This window comes from Ammodytes marinus (assembly GCF_949987685.1).
Source record: "Ammodytes marinus genome assembly, chromosome: 16".
Taxonomy (NCBI): domain Eukaryota; kingdom Metazoa; phylum Chordata; class Actinopteri; order Uranoscopiformes; family Ammodytidae; genus Ammodytes; species Ammodytes marinus.
In genome coordinates, this window is record NC_137220.1 from 24278261 (window position 1) to 24299330 (window position 21070).

The window sequence follows — 21070 nt, forward strand, 5'->3', positions numbered from 1 at the left end:
AGTTTTATGGATAAAAGCTATTGTCACTTTTTGAAAAAGCCAATAAATTCAAGTATAACAGACTCCATTCTGCCTCTTTGTTGTTGGACATTATGAACTCAGTTCTGCCTTTGAACTATATCTTTATACGAACACAATCACCCAGTCAGACTATCCTGGAAGTTGTAAATGCAAGTTGTCAATTCTGAAGGATTGGATGGATTGCATTAATTAACTAATTAATAAACCTAATAAGGTGGACAGTGTGTGTGTGTGTGTGGTCATAATTCTCACATTTGAGGGAAAGAAAAGTTTTTTTATTCAAAATGTCAACATAATTGACAGTTCATAAACCCACAAGGTTTTATAATACATTTGGCACAGAATCTTAATCTGTTAACATAAATTACTTTACTCAGTCCTCGTATGAAAACTTTTCAGGCTTTAAACATCTGATATATTTTGTTCATCTTCAGTTGCTCAGTAGCTTCAACTGAGCACCGATCAGTCTCGTTGTGGTTCAGGAATCTACAAATCGCAACATTGTCCCCGATGTTGTTGGTATGCTGTGAAAAAAGAAGACGTTTTTCAAATACAGGCAATATCATTTTGCACATAGAAAAAGCTGATTTTAGAGACTATTAAAGCTTTACTTTAATTTTGTTATGTTATAAAGAGGATCAAGTAAGCTGATCTTTCAATGTTACACATTTTTTAATATTCCAACCAAACATTACCTGTCTACCAGCTCTGCGCCAACAATGTCATGGATGTGATATTTCATGTGGAATTTCACTTGCGAGTTTACCCGCCGCTCCTCTAACTCTGCCTTCAAGACTTCACTATATTTGGACTTTTTCACCATGCCGAGCACTGCTTTACGACCTGACGAGACAAGATGGGATACCAAACAGTCCTTACAATTAGCAAGGCAATGTCAAGAATCTGAAGAAAAAAAAGTATAGAAATTGTCACACATCATTAAAGTTAATTACTGCCGAGACTCTCCCACCTTGTATAAAGTACTTGGTGAATTTGCCAGAGTTGGGAATGGAAAGCCACCAGCTGCCTGCGTCTCTCACAGTCAGGACCCCGGACTTCACCAGATGCCTAGATTGTCAGAAAATAGAGTGTGTGCTGAATCTGCTGATATTTGACACATAGCACATATATATATTCATGAAGTCTTAGGCTTTAGATCTAAGTTTTACTCAGACAATGTAAACAGTTAAACATAAAGTTTCTAAACTATTACAAAACAGACAAACATTCTGCTGTTTAGTGACACTCTACCTTCATGAACTCCGGTTGAAACCAGACACTGGTTTTTATGGCTGCACTTTTACTCAAATACAAAGGTCATGCATTTGTAATGATGGATTATCTTGAGTCATGTTTTAGTGACACGCAAACAATGTAGTTTAAAGATTGCTGAGCTTAGTATTTAAAAACATTTTTTTTTAAGGAAACTATCATTTTCGCTACAGTATTGCACAAATATATAAACACATAAAAGATCAATGTCTTTTTCATACGTTATCTCAGAGTCTGAGAAGAGGAACTCCCTGAGCATCTTGTCTTTGCTGAAGCTCAGGTCCGTGCAATGGGGCAGAACTTTCTCCAAGAACTTCTCTGCGGTCGCTTGCGTCGCTCTGCCCTCCTCTGCCGCCAGCACTTTGGCTTTGTAATCCGAGGCAAAAATCAGTCCGAAGGCTTCCGCATCAAACCCGAGCTGGAACATCAACAGCTCTCCTTTTTCCCGCAGTTTATTCTATGGACCACATGGGATGGCAAGGGATGTATTTTTTTTTTTTTGCATTTTAGACTGATAAAACACATAACCTTTCTGACACAAAAGAACAATCTTACCAGCTCCTTGTCCACCAAAGTCTTGTCATGGTGTATGCTGTAGAGTTGGTGCTTGAGAACAATTTGAGGTAAGGCATCATTGAAGAGCCTCCTGGGGAACAGTGTCATGAGGTACTCCAAGGTGGATTTGATGTCTGTCGGTCCTTAAAAGTGAAGACAATAGATGATTTTTACATCATTTAATGGGATTTCAACACAATTTAAGCACATTTAAAGCAGTCACACCTACCATCTCTATCACAGACAGATCCAAACTTCTCGGTGCAATTTCTTCTTTTCTTCACCTTGAAAGTGTCGGAAATCAGAGCTCGTTTCCTGTTCATGCCTGGAGGAGAAATTATGGCAAGGGAATCATGACTTGCGGAGTGAGATTGTTCACCCATACAGCTGTTTTTCTCCACATGAGTTGCAAATTGCAATCAGAAAAATAGTTGTGCAAGTACAGTAGGCCTAAACATCAATGTTGCTTATAAATGCAGGTTTTCTACAGTTTAAGGCGAGTTAGATATATAGAAAACATTTTGGAATGCCCGATTTAAGACCTTTTAAGGATAGGAACCCTGAAGTGTCACTTGAGCTACTACAGTATCTTCTGGAGAAACCTTACTCCAGTTATTGTTGTAAAACCAAATTACAGCTGTGAGAAAATGAACTCAGACAGTCATATTCACTTAGGAAACACATTGTTATTATAACACACTCAATCATAATTTGATTCATTTACTTTGGCTGTTGGCTATTGTTAGCCGAGCAAATGCTAACTTGCTAATGCCACTCGTACAGTGAACACATAAACAAACATTTGACAACTCAAACTCTTACCTGAAAACTATTTATGACATTAATACTAGTCTTCCCATCGCATATTTTTTCACTCGGAGACACACCGTGTTCACAGCTTCGGCGAACAATTTAAAAATACTTATTTTATTCACGGTTCTTAGCCGTCTCGGCTGCCACTAGCGTTTTGGATGACGAACTGCACGCGGAAGCTCCGTTAAGTTAGCTGTTAGCTTATCGCGCTAGTTAGCTGCTTAGACCCAGCTAGCGTTACACACTGCATTCTTTTTTGCGTTAATTAGAACATCTAATGATGCATCTTATGAGAGTCGTGTTCACACTAAATCATGTTTATTACTGGGACGGAACTGGCGTTGATATAAACGTGACGTTGGCTTAACGTTAGCTGCTTTTGTTTTGTTTTTAGCTCACTAAAGGTATGTTTCTACTTATTTACCCGCCATTTAGTTTCACATGTTGGTTTAGCCCAAGCAACATACCCTAATTTGCTGTACTTGGACACCTTAATTAGGCTACTTTAAAAAAGTCATGCACGTACGTGATCTGGGCGCGTACACACTGGACCTAAACACACTGGAACATAACAGGCTGTAGTTGTGGTGCATCATCCAGTAACATGTTAGTCCTGCTCCACGTCAATATATTTTCCCAAGATGGAATAGCTGTGAACACTAAGATACTTTTTTAAAATAGGGCCTACTCTAAATACACAATGCACGAATGGTATATACAGAGTTATTGGGAAATTGTATATTGCGATAAGTAACCACAAAAACGTGGCTAAATGTAATGTTAGATGATAGACCAACAGAAAGTTGGGCATAATTGTGAAGTGGAATGAAAGTGATAGGCTACATGGTTTTACTTTTTTTTTTATATATAAAAAAAACTTAAAAGTGCAATTACAGCTGCACAGAGCCGGCCAAAGCCTTCAGGGGGCCCTAAGCGAAATATGATTAGGGGGCCCCTCTCCAATGTTAGCGCTGCTGAAACTATAGATCTTTGTTAAATATCATTCACACACCCAGTGTTTTCCGCTAGTGCCTCCACTGTGCGTCTGTGCGAAAATATTAGACAGCCGAGATTCAGATCCTCCTAGGGGGGTCCGGGGGTATGCCCCCCCGGGAGATTTTTTTAACCTTTTTAAAGTGAAATGCATGAATCTGGTGCACTTTGAGAGGAAAATTAAGAGGCTAAATCTGAGAAATTCTGTGTGAACTAATAATTTGGAGACACTGGGTCAGATGAATTAGAAGTTATTGAAGAAGGACACATGGATTTTCCATAAAAATATTAATATAAAATAAAATATTATGGGTTGGGCTTGGAGCTCTTTTTCTTTTACAGGACATATTTCTCTGTAATATAGTGAATGCATTTAAATGCAGTGTGAGGAACGAAGCAGAAGAACTCTGTTGTCCATCTACTGTATCTTTTTTTCCACAGACAAGGCTGACATAGGCTATAGACTATACACAGTGCATGGGCAACTGAGGGCAGCCCCATTTCCAATTGTTTTTAAATAAACTCAATACACTGTGCATGGATGTGAACGTGACATTACATTTTTAGGCTATTAATTATCTAGACCAAAACATTTTATTCCTTTTTTTATATGGTAACTCACATTTGCATAGTATGATGTTAATATCAAACACACAAACTAAAAAAAAAAAAAAAAAAAATCTTTTTAGGGGGTCCCCCAGGCAGTCGGGGGCCCTAAGCGGCCGCTTAGTTCGCTTATGCCTCGGGCCGGCTCTGCAGCTGCAAGTCTTTTGGGGTTTGTTTTTTCCGGTCTTGCACGTCTAGATACTGTACTTCATACAGCCAATCCAATTCTCAATTGGATTTGGGTCTCACTTTTGACTGGGCCATTCTATCACATGAATATGCTTTGGTGGTTCTACAAAGTATTGACTCAGGGGGGCTGAATGCTTTTGCACATCACACTTTTCGTTTTTAGAAGTAGATTAGCTTCCTCACAAAGTAGAGTCTGCACAGTCCCTTCCTGTAGACGGCCACCATGTAACATTTTGAGTCGAACCTTAAGTCCTTCCAAAATCCTAAACTGGGAACACTAATATACATAAAATAATAAAGCAGGAGAGCATAACTATCAATAGGATTTAAATGTCATCAGTTTGTTTCATTGCTCTCTTCACCACTAGGTAACTATGAACCAGCGCAGACCCCACAATCCCAACTCTGGCTACCAAAACAGCCTGTCAGCATTCAGGAGAGAGAGAGATGATGACAATCGGAGAAATCCCCGGGAGGATAAACCCTTAGGAACAGAACGCCACCACGGCCACCACCCGTACCAGTCTGGGCCAGCGCCTGGGAGGAGCCTCCCCAGCTCTCAGAGTTTGAGCACCAGAAAGGAGCTCTATGAAAGAGCCTTTCCTGTGTACAAACAGCCTGTCGAGGTAGGATGTTTCTCCCTCGACTCCGAGCGCCGATTCTTTAACGACGGCAGGCAGATGAGATACTATGTGGAACCTGACAAGAGTCCTAATTTTGACCTGAGGGATGGATACAAGGACCGCTTTAGAAAGAGAGACGATGGCGTGAAGGAGAGGCTGGACCACATCCTACGGTGGATCTTGGCCAATAGGTCTAAGGTCAGCACGGCCGCATCGTGGTAAGATAGATACTCACTTTGTCAAAATCAATAAATATCTTCTCACCATCCGCTAATTGTCTGTACGGTGTGTTTGGGACAAAATATCCCGTATTAGTACACAGCCTAGGCTTTGTAAACTGGCAGACAGGTTGCGGATCATGAGGAGGTATTCACTGATTTTCACAAAAAGTGATCTTGACAATAAGCGTTCTCCATAAGCGTTGATTCCACCTTTATTTCATTAAATATGTCTAACAACAGCTGTGTTTGCTGTTGAAAACGTATTCTTGATCAACCTCCGCTCTTCCCAGCACTTTGGATGTGGACTTTGTGACATGGCGGGGCCACCTGACCAAGCTGCTGTGCACCCCCTATGAGAACCGGGAGGGCTGGCTGCTGGCAGTCACCAGGTACAGGGGCTCGCTTTACATCAGTGAGGTGGAAACAGAAGCTGCTTGTACGGAGCGAAAAAACCGCACAGAGAGGCACGAAGAGATGATGTATTGGGGATACAAGTTCGAGCAATACACATGTGCAGGTAGGCGGGTGTATACAATGTACTATTATAGGAACTGCTCTTTACTTTGTTTTCTTTATAACCTTGATAACTGACCAGTCATCATTGAATCTCCAATTCTGACATATTCATGAATAGGGCTGGGTATTGTTTGGCAAGGTCATGATTTATCACAATGCATTGTTTTGCTGTGTAGGATCCTTGTGGTTTTAAAACAAAACTATTTCGTTCAGAACTTTAATTCAAAACCTTGCAATTTGAGGCAACTAACTGTACTGTGACATCTACTGAAGCTGTTTTTGTTCATAACTAGTAAAAGCTGAATATTCTTCTTTTTTTGGTAATGTTGATTTTTGGAGCCGATATAACGACGTGACGATCTATTCCCTTGTCTGTTTTTTAGCACAGAACTACTAAAAAAAAAGTGAAATGTTCTTAGTTCAAAATAAAAGTGTCTTGATTGATGATCAGAATTTTTACCATCTGGACATTTGTAGTTTTGATTATATGAACTTACTATATTTCATAGCAGTATAATGTTTTTTTTCATCATTTTAAGTAAAAAGGCCTAATCTTCAAGTCATAATTTTAAATTGCTGTGAATATTTTTTATAATTCCCTAATAACTTTCTTACATTTTTCCTTTACATGGCATGAATGGCTTTCTTACGCAACAGTGCATCATTATCTCATTATATAGTACTTGACAGATCATTTGAAGCACATATGCTGATAAGCAGATGTTGTAATGATTACGCTTCACCCTTTGTCCGTCGCTGTTGTAGATAGCGTCCACAGTCTACCCGACCCTGGGGGAGTGGTCAACACTAATGAGGCCTTCTGCACTGTGGTGACGACTCGCCTGGTCGATCACAGACTTCTGTTCTCTGGTGAGGTGGACTGCAGAGATAAAGATCCCAACGCTCCGGCTCCTCCTGCCTGCTATGTGGAGCTGAAGACCTCTGCTGAGATATGCACTCCCAAACAGCGCAGCAATCTCCACAGGTACACCACGCAAACAGTAACACCTCACATACATAACCCTCTCATTTTGTTGAGCTTGTTGGATATTTAAGCTGTAAAGTGTTTTACCCCCCTGTTTTGTTGGTGTTGGCCCTCAGGTTCAAACTGCTCAAGTGGTGGGCCCAGTCTTTTCTCCCCGGAGTGCCTCGTGTTGTGGCAGGATTTCGGGATCATGAAGGAACAGTTGTCGGTGTGGAGACTTTTCCCATCTCAAAGATGTCCCATCTCATCAAGGTGCTGTGTAGTAGTTGTTTGCAGTGATAAAGGAGTAGTCATCAAAAGTTGTCTGAGCATGGAGAAGTCAATTTTGAAAAAGAGAAAAATACTTGGACTAAATTAAATAAAAGCTCTCAATATGAATGTTTCAATATTTGTACATTTTCTGTGTTTATCTGGGACAGAATGAACACAACTGCTGGAAGCCAACAGTCTGCATGAACTTCTGCTGTGATTTCTTGTCTTTTGTGAAGCGAATCGCCACTAAAGATGATCCAAGGTGAGTTATATTGATGGACTACATTGATAAGCTACCTGTATTTTTAACCCTCTGTGTTGTTAATGAATAGCTATTGCTTCCCCTCCAGTGTGGTGTACCTGTTCTCCAACGAGCCCCACAGAGATGTGACCTACTCTGTCCACAGGGACTCCTCCTACTCTTTCTTGCCACAGTGGTTTGTGCAGGAGATGAGCCGGAGTCAAGACTCACAACATAAGTCCTGATTAACAACAGAGCGACTGATAAATCCGACCTCCAATGGAGGATTGTTTACCTAATTACATTGGGATTGAATTGAATGTGTATAGTTTCACTTTTTAGCTGTCTATTTGTCACTGATCCTCTTCAGCAATTTTTTTTAAACTCTTTTATTGGTTCAGCTGCAAGAAAGGCACCGTGTTTTTTCATCTTGCATGCGTTGACATTAAATAAAAAAAAACAGTAAATCTGATGTTGTTATTGTTTCTCAAGCTTTAATATTTCTTGGTTATAACAATAATTTAAACCCAAAAAACTGTTGGTGATTGACGGCTTAGTAAACAATGACAAAAACATTGACGCAAGTATTTAGCTGTAAGTTAAGAGATGACTTCAAGTAAGTATTGCATCAGCAGTTACACAATAGTTTCATGTAAGCAGAAATAATGTCACCTGTCATTGAGAGAGAAAAAGGTCAAACAGTGATTAAGAAGGCAGTAATGAATACCTATGTTTAAGACTACAAAAGGGTTTAATGTCCAAATGGGTCATGGCCTTTGTTATATCACATTCATCAGTTCTTTATTTAATAAAGATCATGTGGAGCTCCTGCCTCACCTGACCTAGGGACATCTTTGTTCAGACTTCACGTCACAACTGAGCTCACTCAAAAATAGAGGCGCTCAAATAATTATTTTTCAATTATTATGATATTTTTGGTCCAACAGAGTGTATCCTTAAGGCTACACCACTCACAGATATAACAATGCGTTAACGTGTTGCTAAATGGTAATATTGATAGCATAATCTCTTATGATAACTCACGTTCAACAGATCAAACAAACTACAGCAACGTAAGGAATGAATAAACTCTGAAATGGTTTAAAAAAAGGCAGCACAAACGTCCTTTCACTCAATCGGAGAAAGAAAAAAATACTGTAAAGACAATGACAAAATGCTCATACAGACAGTAGACAGTTAAGTGCATCATGAGTTTGTGTAAATCATCAATCAACAGTCATATATCCATTCATACCAGCATTGTCTTTTTGTGATAATATTTAGAGGCACTTGACACCTACTGCAGTCAATGTACATGTAACTTTTACTCCCAAACTGGAGCTTTGAGTACTTATACACATTATACTAAATTCATTTAATACATCATTGTTAAAATCAAAACGTTTCAAGGTAGATGTGTTAGTTCAAAAGGTACACACAAATCTATACGTTTGAATTGGAGCCTCCTGTCTCCATTTCAGCATTATTGTATTACTGCTAATGTGTTGTGTGCAGTAATTGTTATCTTTAAGTCACCACATAAAATAAAATCTGGCTTTGTGAGGTTTTTCTATCTTGCACAACATCAATGTCAGATACATTCCCAGTTAAGACAAAAGAGTGTGAAGAGTGGTCCATTTGCTAAGACTGCAGCAATACCAAAGTAGGCAGCCTACCTTATTGGTATTGGGTCAATTGCAGCAAACCCCCAGGTGTTAGAGGAAAAGTTTGACATTTTGGGGAATAAATGTATCTGCAATCCTAGCCGATATTCCAGAAATGCTTCAGCTGGCAGGGTTTTGGCCAAAGGTAACACGTTTGCCTACCCGCATAAGTGAATCTCACTAACAAACACCTCATATCGAATTAAAAAATTATAAATCACAGTTTTATTTTACTGGAGTCTACCCTGGATGTCAAGAAATAATGGTTCCAAAAAATTTAAATGGTTGCTTCAAATCCTACAAGTTTATAGACTTCAGATTCTGTACTTGTATATAATAATTTAAAATAATAATAATAATAATATATGTTGTGTTTATTATTGAGCTTTAGAGTTGTTTTGTTACCTTTGTTTCAAAGGTTTTTTTTTATTAAATCACAGAGTGTTTAACAGCTGCAATACAATGGATTATTAATTTTTTCCCATTTTTTTCCCTCCCGAACATATCCCACCCAATCACAAACAGTCTTGTTACCTATGGACCGAGCCAAGCTAACTGTTTTCTTTTCGTTTCGAGTCTTTGATTCACCAGTGGAAATCAAGGTCAGTCTGCACCAATGGACCCTGTTAAAAGGTAATGAAATACATGGTATTCTATGTTATTAGAACCAGCTGTGACTGTGGTAAGTGTGGGGAACTGTGGCACTAAGAGAGACAGCCATCCCAGCTCTTATTAAAACCTGTAAGTAGCGGAATAAATTACTGGCATTGAGATATCATCAGTAGTAGGCATTGATAAAGCCTACTGAAGAGGAGTGTACTGACACAGTGCTGTGTTAGAGTGGGTGTGTGATTACTGCTTCAGTTTCTGGTTCAGGCCCATGACTTTGAAGGTAGCAGCAGTGATCTTCTCGTACACCACAAACATGAGGGCGGCCGTCAGTACAGTCTGCAGCAGCTTGGCCTCCAGGCCTTTGTACAAACCAAACACTCCAGACCTCCTGGAATATAAAGGGAATGTGTATAATATAAAGACCATTCATTATAACATGCTCACTGGTACGCTCAGTGTGTCGGGCGAATGTGTTCGTAGCTAGCTGCACTCACTTGATTCGGTCCATGAGCAGGGAGAAAATGTTGGACAGGCTTCCCATCAAACCGCCCTTGCCGTCACCTTTGTACTGACCGAACTGATGAAAAAAAAAAAAAGTATGAAGCAGGTTATCTTTATAGTTAGTTTCTTGACATTTGATTATTGTTTACTCATTGTGAATACCATTTTAGAACTGTCATTAAACTTTGGAATTTAAATGTACCAGCTGTTTGTAGAGACATGTGAGCCAGTGGTGTCATTGTTAGTGTGGATCACTTATGTGTTTATAAGAATTTTTTTTTGGACAACGGTGGATTCATTCCTTGGATAAAGAAGGTGTATCAGGGTTAAGCTACACAGAAAGTTGTTTAATCAATGAATTGTCCATCAGGGTTTTATGAGATTTGTTGACAATACAATATATTACCAGGATTATGCTTGAACAGTGTCTTATGTGTGGGACATCTTAGAGAAGCAAACAAAATGGTTATGTTATGTAAAATAGTATTTACCCTCAGGATGGCCTGGACTGTCATGAGAGGATATGTTGCGGTGGTAGCAATGGCCTTGGCCATGGCTCCGATTAGAAAGATCTCTGCTGAGGATATCTGTGGTGGGAGACAAAGATTGAACCCACTCATAGCCAGCGTCTTCACCAAGTGTTACAATATAACATGATTTTGTTTTATTGAATGAAAGTTTTCCTACAGATATGATTTGGCCTTCATTACTAGTGTAGTCATTACAGGCATATTACAAACCAGCATCACTCTAGGGATGTCAATGTGTCTGCTGGTTGGCCGGCTGTTTTTTTTTTTTATTTATTCATGGTCACCAGAGGATAAATCCAACCAACTTCGACTTCGCTCTAACCTAATCTAACAAATACCTGCAAATCTTATGTTAAATGTTACTATGTGTATAATGCTAATTAGCAAATGTGAGCAAGCTAACATAAACTAAGAACATGGTAAACCTTTAACCTTCCAGACATCAGCATATTAGCATTGTTACTGTGCGCATGTTAGCATTCAATTAGCTCAAAAGCTTCACTTTTCCTAAGCAGGGCTGCTAGCGTGGCTGTAGACTCTGTTTTGTTTTTCGAACCACATTTAAGAAACGATGATTCGACCGAGTGGGAAAAGGACACAGAGCAGAGAGATGAATGCAGCTTTGATTGGTAGAATCTAGTGTTGTTGTTGTCCTCTCACCTTCTTCCCCCCTGTCCCTGCCCTCCTCTTCAAGCCTTCATAAAACATGAACTGTACGGCCGGGTTGAGGACCAGGATGAGGGAGGGCAGAGTGCCGTTCCACAGAGTTCCCACTCCCTCGTTGGCTATGATCTGTGAGAAAGCATCTGAGAGGGAAAGCCCAAACACAACAGAGACTCACACAACTGGGACAATAACAACAACAACAAAACATTTCGGAACTGTTGAATTCTAATACAGATACATATATTTGAATGTGAGCATCACACACCAAAAATGCCCCTGTAGTGGGTCTGGTGAAGGTCTTCGTTTCTGAACTTCACCCCCTGCAGCTTCAGTCGAGTGTTGACGACCCACATGGGAGTGGTCAGGAGCACGTTCACCACCCCTACACGGACAACAACAGATCGTTAGCTTTGTTTGCTTTGAGTGATTGACCTCTAGTAGCTCTTTGGATCACCTGTTTTATGAGCGGCCATCTGGGCTAAAGGTTTCACATTATGCCACTGATCTACAGGTGCTAGTAGTAATACTGTTGAAGACTGTGAGCAGGCAAAGATGGACGTAAACTAGTTCTGAAAAGAAAAGTCCATCAACGGAAAAGTAACAGGCAATCTCTGCTGTGAGCTATTTAATCTTTTTTTTTTTTTCAGTTAAGGAATTCTTGTTCAACATTTAAAGCTGGGGTATGTGATTTCTGATTGGTCAAAATTAACATGAGTACACTTTGACTAATCAGAGCGAGGCTCCGATTCTATTTGGATTCAAATCTCTATCCCAACTGCCATTTTCTCCCCAAATTCTCCACCCCAGCTTTAAATACATATTTAGTTACAGACATAACAAAAAATACAGATTGATTTTTTTTGCAAAGGTTTTAAGATAAAGGAAACACATTCAAAATGGTTGTACATGTAGTTTGATCAGCATAGTGGGTTTTGGTGAGTAACCCTGACTGACGTGTGCTTACCTGATACGATCCCCATTAGCAGGTCTTTGCCCAGTCGTGACTGGCCTGGAGCGGAGGGCGTCAGCCGCTTCAGCGTGTTGAAGGTGTAGAAGTAGACGAAGTTGGAGCAGCACAGGCTGGAGATGACCGGTAACCAGCCTCTGTACAGAGACAGACTGGGACAAGTGGTGGACACAGTCAATTGAATAGTGAGTTTTCGGTCATGTGAGCCACTACTAGTTAAGATCACAGCTGCAGCTACCAATTATTTTCATTATTTATTGATAATTTATAATATATAGTATATATACAGTATATACATATTTTATCAGATTATTACGATTAATATTTATTTTTTTAAATTGTCAATTGATTTGCTGTCGATCGACTTTTTACTAATCAAACTAAGAAGCTTGAATTTAGAAACAAGACAAGGCATAGCTTAGTCGTTTTATCCCAATTATAGTGAAGTGATAGTGCAACACTAAACTATACTTACAAGCCTTCCTCCTTTGCTATCTCAGCCAGGATGACGGGGGTAGCGGTAGCCTTTCGCTTCTCATCCACTGAAAAGACAGGCCAGAGTTCTCATTATACAGAATTGACCATTTCAGAGTCGTGTGTATATGATATTATTATTCATTACTACTGCATTAATGTGGAACACTTGACTGCTGCAATTAGGAAAACGTAGTGGATGTAGTGGAGTAAAGGTAAAGTAGCAGAACATGGAAACTATATAATAAAAACACCTCAAAAGTGTGCTTTGGTGCAGTACTTGAGGGATATCTTGGATTGGATTTGAGGTTTACATTAATATTGAGGGGCTCTAAAGGATATCAAGAAAGTGTGAAGTAAGTAGGCTTAAACATTAATATTAAATGTGCTATAGAAATAATTTTTACATTGACTTTAAGTAAAGTAAATACATTAACTTTGATGCACTGAATTTTAGAGACTGTTTCACAAGATTAAAACATATTTAAATCAATAGAAGTCCCTCCAAACAGATTGAGGGTTTTAAGTGTAGGCAGCAATTGGCTCAGGAGGACGAGGTCTTCTTTACACCTCTGGGCTGCACTTATAGTTCCTCCATGATCAAGTAAACCTTCACCGTCTGAACTCGCTCAACTGTGTTTGGAGTTGTGCTACTATCAACTAACCTCTGCCCGGGATGATAAGACCTCAAACTCACCCTGCAGTCTGCTTTTGGCCGTGTCCAAAGGGAAGAACACCGTCATAGCTGTCACACTCCCCTGAAACACGAAGCATTGTGATGTAACTGACAAAACTACAGTTACAAAACTAATAGAAGAAAGGAAAACGTTAGAAGAAAGGAAAACGTTATTGAGCCCGTTTCCCCGAATAACCAAAGTATGCACACTTGGCCGTGATGGCACCAATTATTTCTGTGCTCACCATTGCACCTGCCACAGCATGAACCAGCGTCTCGTAGGACAGGAGGCCGACAGCCAAGCCGCCGTTGTCGGACATCTCTGCAGCGTCTCCCCGGTCCAAACCGCACGGACTAAACACAGAGATAGGAGGTAGGCTAAAGGTCCGCTTTGGTTTTTCTAGCTGCGGAACTGTTTAGGGGAAATCACAGCTACGACTGCATGATGTTTACAAGTCCTGAGGCAGCAAGGAAGAGAGAGCAAAGTAGAGAGAAAACCCAGAAAACCATAGAGAAAGCTGTCGACTAATGTTTACTCCCAGTCCTCATTCATTGGCTGAGCCGGTGACTTGACATTTTCTGCTACCCGTCAGATTTTGCTCCCTAGTGGTTCTGCGCATGCGCATTCCGAAAATAACAATCCTGCGTGAGCAGCCGTCAGATTCTGCTACCTTTTTTTGCTACTGAGTATTTTCTTCAAAACATGTTTTTAACTGCGTAATTATGCTACACATATGTTTAAATTGTGCCTTTTGACCTGTGAGCATGTAGACACTGGCTTTGCTGCTGAATATAGAAATAAAATGATAGGCTTTTCTATGTGTTAACTTTACCAGACTCGGAGTGGAGAAAGTTTTCGCCGGTGGTGGTGGTGGGAGGGGGGTGTACATAGGTAGTGGTGTAAAATAACGTGATTCTGTAGTGGGAGCATTATTTGATAGAGACAATTGATCTCACATTATACCCTACTAAATCTATAATAACGTTATAAAGTAGCATAAAAATATACAGCTTTCAGTGTAGGCTACATGGGGTGAGTAGTGGTGTTGGAAGTAACGTGATTCTGTAGTGGGAGCATTATTTGATAGTTAATGGGTCTACAGATCAAATACGCTACCAATTACGTGAGGTAGCATTTTCTGATAGGGTAGCATAATTTGATATAGGCTATTAAACACTAACAGCATCAAAATATGCTCCCCATATTCCTACAGTGTAGGCTACACTGTGTGTAGGCCTACATAGGGTGAGTAGTGGTGTAAAATAACGTGATTCTGTAGTGGATGCATCGTTTGATGAGGTAATTGTCTATACGCTACCATGACGTAGGGTAGCATTTTCTGATAGGTAGCAAAATCTGACGAGGGAGCAGAAAATGTCAGAACACCGGCTTGACAACTTCTTCGCTGCTGCTCAGTTCTTTTTCTTCTTCGTCTTCTGTTGACGTTTGGCCGAGCCACAACAACACATCTACGTCACCTACTGGACTGGAGGGTAGATAGAAATACATTAAAAAATATATAACTTTTTGGAGCAAGATTTTTATTTATTTATTTTTACTCAAAAAGAGCTTTTTCTGCCTTAATAATAATCAATTGATGGAATAATTTGTACATACAAAAGTATGTTGGTCAGATATATAGCCATCATTAAAGGTGCTACGAGTAACTTTTAAATATTTCTGTCTATTTTTTTCTCTGATGATCATAAACTACATGCAACAGCAAACGAGACCATCATTGCAAAGAATGCTATTTTTATATAGTTTTTCTTAATGATGTCGTCAACTGCCTTTCCAGGGTCGGTTGCAGTGGAAACAGATCCAGCAAAGGGACCCCAAACTTCCCATTGCCCGGGTCACATGGAACAGGTCTGAGTGGGGGATCCTGAGGTGTTCCCAGATGGATGTGGATAATAATCTCTCAGCCTAGTCCTGGGTCTTCCCAGAGGCCTCCTCCCAGCTGGACCTGCTGGAAGACTTCCAAGGAGGCATCCTTATCTCTCCTTTCCAGCAAAGGAGCATCAGCTCTACTCTGAGACTCTCCCAGGTGACTCAGGTCCTTACCTTATCTCTTAGGGAGATGCCAGACGCCCTCCTGAGAAGGGTGGCTGGCATCTCCCTTATTTCCCATTGTAAATAGTACCAACACTAGTAGTGTACTTAAAGTATCAAATGTATTATGTATTACATTTGGTGGACTAATATTGATGGATAAACATGTTTAGTTTATGTAATCCTTTATTTAAACAGGTGGTCCTATTGAGATCAAGATCTCTTTTTCAAGAGAGACCTGTGTACAATACAAGATAAAAAAGGAATGCATACAATCAATACATTTTGACACACACTACTTCAGACAGACGTTTTACATCAACTAAACAAAGCAATGATAAGTGTGACTATAAATACATACGAGCAACCCTTTGAAATGTTCAAGTGAGATAAGAGAGCCTAACTTCATATGGTTTTGTAGTTTATTCTATTTGAATGCAGCACAGTAACTGAACCTAGTTTTTCCAAATGATGTGTGAACAGGAAGTACAGTTAATGTTAAGATCTCCTTTGACCTGACATTGTAAATACCATCTTTAAGAGTGAGCAGAGAGCATAGGTACTGAGGCCGTTTCTGCAGTATAACAAACAACACAGAAAAACACTTTTTGTTTCAATACAAAAATTATTTTTTGACCCTTAGTTTGGTACATACTGTAGGTGTTCCACATGGGCCTTAAAAGTAAACCTGTAATGAGAATGATATAGTATTAACATCCAATACTGAATCATATTTCACAATGTGATTATTTTGTTAATGTTAAATCTCAATCTGTTGAGTAAATAGTAATTAACTTAACAACAGAATTTTTTTTTTTTAAAGTCCAATACTTTTGAATTTTTGACATTGTTGGAAGATACTTAACTGCTCTATTCATGTGCTCTGCTGCTGTTTGTATTTTTATTTGATTTAACTCTGTATAGACTGTTTTATCCATAATACTGACTGATGTGTAGGCAATATTATTTTTGTTAACAGCTTAAAAAGAAAAGAAAATGCCTCAAAATGGTGTGACCCAACCACATAATATTAAAGTTGTAAACGATGATCTGGAGCAGGGTGTTGACTACATGAGCTGGACTTTGCTTTTGTTTTATGGGTCTGAGCTGCTGCTGCTGACATGTTTCCGCCCAGTGATCACATTGTTTGCTCGGGTCGCCTCAGTCAGTGCCTCTGACGGGAAGAGAAGGAGAGAGATAGAAAGAGAGAGAGACGGGGAAAAGAAGTGAGAAGAAGAAAGTGGCACATTTGTTTTGGACCACTTCTGTTGTTCTTTTTCAGACATGTCTCGGTACCACAAAGCGGCCATCGATGGAAACCTGGACCTGTTGAAGGAGGCCGTGAGGAAGGACCTGAACACTGCCGACGAGGATGGCATGACCCCCACCTTATTGGCTGCTTTCCACGGACACATCGATGCTCTTCAGCTCATATGCAGCAGAGAGTAAGCACCAGTCCTCTTCCTCTAATATAGCGAGATTGAGTGATAGCCAAGAGAAAGTATGCCATGCCTGAGATCAGTTTGACCATGTTGTTGAACCAAGAAAGAAATATAACACATCTGAATGCAAATTCTACTGTAACATTTGACGTATGATGCCTTCAAGGTTGAACTTAAAGGAATACTTACAGAACCGGCGTTCTATCATTATAAAATCACTATTATAATATAATGAATGAGGTTTTTCTTCCCTCAGTCTTCCCTTAGTCTTCCCTTGGCCCAGCTGTCCTGTTAATCCTAACCCTTACTGTGATGTCACAAGAAGGAAACTGTAGGGTTAGACAGTGAGTCCATAAAACACTCTTTTTGCCTTTTCTCAGGCTAGGATGATCCGATTTATTTATTTTTTGCACATTTATATTAAATAGGATCTCCGAGTTCAATACACCTTCATATTCCAACTGGTGAAGTCGGTCTTTAACTAGAAATCTTTAGTAGAAACAGACACCAAAAGAGTTCACAGAGAAAAAAGGTTAACATATTGTCCAATGGATTGTATGGCTGTAAAAAAGAAAGTGTTTTATACATTTTCATGCTGGGTATCAGTTATAAAATAATTCAAATGGGTTTTTGAGGAACAGCCCTTGGGATTGTTGGGATTCACATGTGGTTAATTGTAATATAACGAGCTAGAACTTTCACTGAGACTGCTGTCTCCCGTGAGCCGAGCCAAATGTTTAATCAGCCAAAGACATCCAAGGAAACAAAAGATCCCTTTATCTGCCCCTCAGCACCACCTCCATCATTCATTCAACACAACACAAAAGACAGAATCAAACACAGTATTCCGCCAAGGTTCAGAAAATATGTTTGGAGGATATTAAGTTGGGCGTATATAGTGTACATATTTCACCTACATGGACAGACTTAACTGAAGCACTTCCCGCTTTAGTCACTCAGAGCTGGGATTTATGAGGAGGTGTTGCAGGGATAAAGCAATCAGGACTTTTATGGCCGTGACAATAAAACACAAAACAGGAGGACTTTAAATCTTAATAGTTTACCAATTGTTGCAGCCATTTCATTCCTAACTCTCATTTAGAAAACAGAAGTTTGACATTTAAGGAAACTTGCTCTTTCACCAAACGATGGATCAGAAGATTGATTAAGGTTTTTTTTTAAATCAATATTATTGAATTTTCAGTTTCCTCCCATACAGTGACAGAGGACAATCAGTACAATGTAAACAGAATCAATGATGAAGGCTTTTCTGATGAAGATATGTAGCAAGCTAGTTCATTCTGCTTAGCTTAGCGTGTGGAATGGAAACTGGGGGGCGGGGGGAGGGGGGAGGGGGGAGGGCAGTTAGCCGGGCTCTGTCCAAATAATACAAACCCACTTAACAGCCCCCCCTTGGTTCATTAACAAACACAATACAGTATATCTTTTGAAATTTCCCACAAATAGCTTAGAAATTACACATTGCGTTTTTTATTGCGGTTTAACTTTTCCCCCAGCCCTGTTGTACAGCACATTTGAGTTTTTTATTTGAGTTTTTGTGTGAATGACACAAACAAGATGTGATGTGTGAATTATCCATCTTTAGAAATATTTGTAGGTTGATTTTAGAAAGACAGGATTCTCTGTTTTACAGACTGTTGTAACTAATCCAGCTGCTGCATCCAGAAGCACATTTACCATACAGATATCCCTCAGTAAAAGAAACAAGTGTATTTTCTAAGAAAGTCTTACATTATTCCCACTTTGGATCTCTACCTTATAAACATATTGGGTGTATTCAGGTGAATATTTTGGACGGGATCATTATGAACTTAGATTAATTTGATTTTCAGATTCTATTATTTCATTTAAATACACGTTTTATGTCTATAATTTAAGATATCAGGACTTTATCATGTTGTCCCTAGAACTGGTTTGTTTGGAAGATCCATAAACACATCAAATCAAATAAATAAATAACATATTATGTTACGTAACTCGGATTAATATCTGATCCATCAAAATATCTTTTCGTCTTTAGAACTTTCTAAAGGACATTCTCCTGAAGCATTATCACATGGTATCAATCAGTGGTAGAAAACAAAAAAAAAACAGAATTGCCAATTATTTCTTTAATCAAGTCTTTCTTTATTCTGTGTTGTGCAGTGGAGACCCCAACAAGAGTGACATCTGGGGAAACACACCGTTGCACGTCGCTGCAGCTAACGGCCACATGCACATCGTCAGCTTTCTGGTCAACTTCGGTGCCAACCTCTTTGCCAAAGACAATGACCTCCACACAGCTATGGATGTCGCTGCTTCTCGCGACCGCATGGACTGTGTGCGCTTCCTTGACGCTGCTGCCGCACAGCAGACCAACCAAAACCCCAAGAGGGTCGCCATCCTGAAGAAAGAGGCCGACAAAGTGGCACAGAAGCGTATGCAACTCTGTGAGAAGGTGAAGAAGAAACACCAGAACAAGATGGATAAAATGCACCGTGGAGGAGGCAATACTGGGTCTGTTTCAGAGGCCAGTATGGGGTCAGCATTGTCAAACGGCGGCACCGTGACCGGCGTCAATGAGCAGTACTCCAAGCTTATTGCTGCTGATAAATCCGGCTCCCTCACAGCCAGGTTGAAAGGCACCCTCCAGAGGCTCGGGAAGAAAGATAAAGGCCCAGCGCAGGGATCCGGAGGGGGTGGGAATGTTATTTTCCTCAAGCAGGAGAGCGGAGCATCCGAGAAGCCAGAGTTCCTTGGTGTCTTTGCTGAGAAGGACGAGAGCATGTTTGAAGAAGAAGAACCAACCATGGGGTTTGAAGATGATGATGAAGAACCAGGCCAATTCCAACAGTCAATCTTCAACCGGCCCGGCCTCGGAGGTCTGATCTTCATGAAGAAGATGGGGCTGGATTCAGAAGACCTCCCGAGGGGCAACGATGAAAGCCTCGGCTTCTTGGTTCAGAACGAGTTGTTTGAGGTGGAGGGAGATGCCTCTGGCTTTGAGGGGAACGGTGACGCTGATCTGCCCTGGGAGCAGGAAGACCTGGGACTGGATGATGACGAAGATGAGGACACCTCTCCTTTGGAGGCCTTCTTATCCGCCATCTCCTTGCCAGAGTTTATCCCGGCATTCAGCAAAGAGCACCTGGACCTGGAGGCGCTCCTGCTTTGCTCTGATGAAGACCTCAAAGGCATTCGCATCCAGCTGGGACCCAGGAAGAAGATCTTGGAAGCTGTTGCTCATAGAAAGAACGCACTGGAGACTCCTGGTGTCATGAAGGACAGCTGCTTGTGATCTGGATATGAACAATGATATAAAAACCCGCCCCCAACTGAAAAGGATCTGTATATTTTGTAAAGAGAGTAATGAGTTTGATTCTCAGATGATTTTCCAATATTGACATCATTTATGTCAATTGAACATTCAAGTCACATTGTGCAATGCATTGTTATACAGTACAACCAATTTTACAACCAATTACAAACAGCATGATAGAAGTGTCAACGATATCAAAAATAACCTCCACACATCTGGTTAAATGAAGAGAAAATAAAAAAAGGACAGACACATGGCCTCAGATCCCCAATCATCTCCCCAATCATCTCCTCTCCTCTGCCAACTCCTAGATCACCCCCCCACCCAGCCCCCGTCAACTTTGCATTTATTTTTGTTTGTTTATTTGTTGTTTGTTATTTCCTCTGTAAAGCGCTTTGATTATGAGAAAAGCGCTATACAAATCCCATGTATTATTATTATGGCCTAGAACTCGGCCTCAAATCCATAATATCACTGACTCTCTATAAATGAGAAATCATGGACGTTGGATGGTTTGATGATGCTGTTGTAAATTAATTTGACGAACAAAATCACTATCAAATAAATAAATAAATGCATGCAAGACAATGTCTCCAATTCAATAATCTCTGTGTATGTGTGTGTCCATTTAGCAGGTACAAATAAGTATAGGTTGAGTTAGCACATGGCCAGAGACTCTATTTTTAATTTGAACTAAAACTAAACTATAATGACTCAAACTACTTCTTCAAAGTTGCTCTGTGACTACTGACTGTGTACATAGGCAGCTAATGTCATGTAAAGCAAGAAGAAAGTTTGGGGTCCACCGATCTTTACGATGTTGCATTTACAGAGCAAGGCTAAACCAATTGGAAAGTGTTTATCAAACTATCTTGTGGG

General features: G+C 40.1%; 4 protein-coding genes across 4 annotated transcripts; 2 read left to right on the top strand and 2 right to left on the bottom strand.

Moving 5' to 3' along the window:
- Positions 1–285: 285 nt before the first annotated feature.
- LOC307262558 (inactive serine/threonine-protein kinase 19) lies at positions 286–2802 on the bottom strand. Its single transcript, XM_080043484.1, has 7 exons — positions 2671–2802; positions 2078–2173; positions 1849–1991; positions 1515–1750; positions 992–1089; positions 717–864; positions 286–545 (listed from the first exon to the last, which is right to left on the bottom strand). The coding sequence occupies exons 2-7, from the start codon at positions 2169–2171 to the stop codon at positions 500–502; spliced, it is 765 nt and encodes a 254-aa protein (XP_079899610.1). The 5' UTR covers positions 2172–2173; positions 2671–2802; the 3' UTR covers positions 286–499.
- A 65-nt stretch (positions 2803–2867) lies between these two features.
- Positions 2868–7708, top strand: dxo (decapping exoribonuclease). The gene is made up of 7 exons (XM_080043414.1): positions 2868–3065; positions 4818–5290; positions 5584–5810; positions 6575–6794; positions 6911–7046; positions 7214–7308; positions 7397–7708. Exons 2-7 carry the CDS (start codon positions 4824–4826, stop codon positions 7530–7532), a joined length of 1281 nt encoding a protein of 426 aa, XP_079899540.1. The 5' UTR covers positions 2868–3065; positions 4818–4823; the 3' UTR covers positions 7533–7708.
- An 88-nt stretch (positions 7709–7796) lies between these two features.
- Positions 7797–13890, bottom strand: slc25a17l (solute carrier family 25 member 17-like). The gene is made up of 9 exons (XM_080043652.1): positions 13623–13890; positions 13399–13459; positions 12703–12769; positions 12225–12379; positions 11526–11642; positions 11255–11400; positions 10556–10651; positions 10058–10140; positions 7797–9951 (listed from the first exon to the last, which is right to left on the bottom strand). Exons 1-9 carry the CDS (start codon positions 13695–13697, stop codon positions 9804–9806), a joined length of 948 nt encoding a protein of 315 aa, XP_079899778.1. The 5' UTR covers positions 13698–13890; the 3' UTR covers positions 7797–9803.
- A 2824-nt stretch (positions 13891–16714) lies between these two features.
- On the top strand, positions 16715–20170 carry anks4b (ankyrin repeat and sterile alpha motif domain containing 4B; the record flags this gene model as incomplete). The annotated part of the gene is made up of 2 exons (XM_080043683.1): positions 16715–16875; positions 19039–20170. 2 exons carry the CDS (start codon positions 16715–16717, stop codon positions 20168–20170), a joined length of 1293 nt encoding a protein of 430 aa, XP_079899809.1.
- Between the last annotated feature and the right edge of the window lie 900 nt (positions 20171–21070).